Source organism: Salvia hispanica, chromosome 6 (assembly GCF_029641045.1).
Source record: "Salvia hispanica isolate PSC_SH4W2 chromosome 6, Shi_PSC_v1, whole genome shotgun sequence".
NCBI lineage: Eukaryota > Viridiplantae > Streptophyta > Magnoliopsida > Lamiales > Lamiaceae > Salvia > Salvia hispanica.
In genome coordinates, this window is record NC_142697.1 from 17267625 (window position 1) to 17271125 (window position 3501).

Here is a 3501-nt window from a genome sequence, read left to right on the forward strand (position 1 = left end):
TATAAAAATTTGCTTTGTGGCCCATACAAAAATTCATGGTTTAATACAACCGAATTTCCAAGTTCTGTTTTGTCATTTTCTTCATGATAAAAATAATAATAATTAAGATTGCATTCCTATTGCAGGATTCGGTTTTAGACAAAAATTTACCCTATCAAATAGTACATCAAACATATGAATTTGAACGAGACTAGAGGTAATAAAAAAATGTAGTTATTCAATTGAAAGTAATGGAAAATATTCCATGTGTACAACTCTTGAAACAATAAAATTGAAAGATAAAATAGAGCCACGTCATCTCGGTATACAAAGTGCCCAAATTTCTAAAATCTCTTTGGGCGTTTCGAGAAGGGCTGATTATCTATGCTACATTGGTATACACTTTTGTTTACATGAATAAATTTGTGTATAAAAGAAGCAAAGAATTCAATTTTTTTTCAGGTTTAAAAAAAGAAAGAATTTAATTAACTCAAAATGTAGAAATGCATCTCCTGTGAGTAGGAACCTTTAGCTTTTTCTGCTTCAAATCATCCTTCCAAATTTTGGCAATATCTTGTGAAACTCTGACTGCATCAGCTGATGCCCCAGCCAGCCCTCTCCTTGTGAATCCAACTGCATAAATCCCACCTTCACCCTTCCAGCCATTTGGAAATGGATTCTTAGGAAATCCATTTTTCCCAAACATCTCATTCTCCTGAAAAAATTAATATAAACAATTTAGCATTTAATTCTCAAAACTCCATTTAAAATACAAGAATTAAAATCAAGTATAAGTGATTTCTCACCTGTAGCCAATAAGGGACATTGCTGCGGTAACCAGTGGCTAGGATTACAGAGTCGATCATCTTTTTCTCTCCGGTTACGAGCTCGACTCCGGCCTTAGAGAAGCTCGTGATCCCGGGGACCACTTCGATTTCCCGGGATCTGATCTTCTCTAATGCCCCCACGTCGAGTACCGGAGTCTTCCCGTACTTGTTTTTCAGCTCCAACGGCCCTGTCGAGGGCCGTTTCAGCCCGTACTTCTCCATGTTTCCGAGCACCATCCACGCCAAAAACAGCACTAGCTTATCCACAATCCACAACGGCAGCCATCTCATCAGCAGCATCGCTAGCTCGAACGTTGATTTTCCCATTATTTCTCTCGGAAGAACATGAACCTGAAAATATATATAAAAAAAATTAGTGATTGAAAAAAAATTAGTAGATTTGAAAAAAAATTGATCGGATTTGGAAATTTTCTCACCGCGCTACGAACGACCATGGCTGGCTTGGCGTGGTGATCGCAGAGATCGAGGGAGACTTCCATGCCGGAGTTTCCGCAGCCGACGACGAGGACTCTCTGGCCCTTGAATTTGTCGCCGGATTTGTAATCGCAGGCGTGGATGACCTCGCCGCCGAACTCGTCAAGCCCGGGGATGTCGGGGATGATGCGCTCGGCGTTCTCGCCGGTGGCCACGACGAGCCACTGGCAGATGTACTCGACCTCGCCGCCGATTCCGGCGGTTCTGACGCGCCAGAGGCCGCAGGCTTCGTCGTACTTGGCGGTCTCGACTGACTCGTTGAAGTGCGGCTTGATGTCGAAGTGGGCGGCGTAGGACTCCATGTATTCGACGAATTGACGCTTGTTTGGGTAGCGGGGGTAGTGGTCGGGGAAGGGGAAGTCCGGGAGCTGGCAGAATTGCTTGGGGAGGTGGAGCTTGAGGCGATCGTAGGTGTGCTTTTGCCATAGGGAGGCAATGCAGTCGGACCGTTCCACGATCACGAACGGTACGCCTTGCTTTTTGAGGCCGGCCGCCACGGCCAGGCCTGAAGGGCCGGCCCCTACTATCACTGGGCCATTCACCCACACGCACCGCCGGGAGAGTGTGTTGCTACTATCTGAGAAGTTAAACATTTTTCGTGTTGTGTTCGGGAATGTTGATGGATTTTTTGATGGTTATAAGTTGAAGGTTTTTGTTTGAGTGAGGGATGAGGAGTATCTGTTTTTTGTGTATGTTTTGTTGATGGGAAATCTTGTTGATTGGGAATGGATGATGAGAAATAGGGGGGGAGAGGAGGGTTTAAATAGAGAGATGTGTCCAAGGCTCAAGTGAGTTGCATGTGATAGTTAATGACATTGGGAAGTGGGGCCCATTTCTTTTTCAAATCATAATTAAGCCAAAATTTCTTTTTCGATTATTCTAATCATCGGGTTGATTGTTCTTAAATTTAAGGTCTTACTTGATTATGGCGTATTGAAAAAAAATATCAAATTGGGGTTGGCCCTTTCGGGTCTTAAATATTTGAGGTTGCCTTTTCATATTATGGCTTTTGGAATCGTACGTATGTTTAATACTTACAAAGTATATGTAGGTGAGAGATAAGCGAAGGAATTTTCCATCCTCCAAGTAATATAGTTTATGTTCATAAAGTAATGGTGTGAATGAATATATATTTATGTATGAAATAACTTTTTGAAGAATAATAGTATTGATTAACTTGACTAACATATTGAATTGTTTCCTTTTTTGAGGAATAACTTTTTTCTTACGAAGCAAAAAGGAAAGAGAAGAAATGTGAAAGTGCAAGATGATTATAATTTATATCCATATGATTACGCGGGTCATATGATCTATCATCACTAATAATTTAAAAAAATTAATCATTCAATACCTTAAATTATAAAGAAGAAACGACCAACTAATATTTTTTAATTAATCAGTACTATGTAAGAAAAAGAAAAGAAAAGAAAAGAAAATGAAATAAAAACTAGTAAAAATCTTTTTTTGGTAATTAAAATTATAAAACGGAGTTTTTTACATGGAAGGTAAAAAATAACTAACAAGGCGATAGTAAAGATCTGCCAAAAATTTGGGAGAAATGAAAGTGACGTGTGAGGTGGCCCACAGAAACAGTAGAAGTTTCAGTGATGAGGTGGCAAGCCACGTGGAGAGGAGGACCGGGTACGGGTGGGTCGAACAACGTTACCCACTGGTTATTGGACCCCAACTTTGAGAGTGTGACTGATGTGGCTATTTCGGCCCACAAAGCCCATCCTGGCCAACTCATTACATCGTGTTCTTTAGCACCCGGCTGGCCCCCACTTCCGTGTGGCAAACAGGCAATTATTCTCCAGATTAATACCTTCAATATGAAATGTTCATACTCTAAATTGATGAAATAGTCCTAGCATAAAAACGTAACTGAAAAATAATATCCCCTCGATCCCAAGATAAGCGAGTCATAATTCTTTTTAGAATATCAAGCTTTATTATTCATTTAACAAAAAATCCACTCTCATACTTTATTATTCATTTACTTTATTCTTTTTTTATTTCTCTACTTTTTTTCTCTCTCATACTTTACTCTCTCTACTTTTAACTCTTCAAATATCAAGCTTAAATCACGTACCCAAAAGAAGTGTTTCGATTATCTTGGAACATGAGAGTGCTAAGAAAATTTACTTATAAATAAAAGCAAACATTATATGCAGATGCATAACAGAAAAAAGCAATAGATAAA

General features: G+C 39.6%; 1 protein-coding gene across 1 annotated transcript; it reads right to left on the reverse strand.

Annotated features, from left to right (window-relative positions):
• Nucleotides 1-203: 203 nt before the first annotated feature.
• Nucleotides 204-2013, reverse strand: LOC125203090 (putative indole-3-pyruvate monooxygenase YUCCA9). The gene is made up of 3 exons (XM_048101373.2): nt 1244-2013; nt 786-1157; nt 204-694 (listed from the first exon to the last, which is right to left on the reverse strand). The coding sequence occupies exons 1-3, from the start codon at nt 1892-1894 to the stop codon at nt 470-472; spliced, it is 1248 nt and encodes a 415-aa protein (XP_047957330.1). The 5' UTR covers nt 1895-2013; the 3' UTR covers nt 204-469.
• Nucleotides 2014-3501: the final 1488 nt, after the last annotated feature.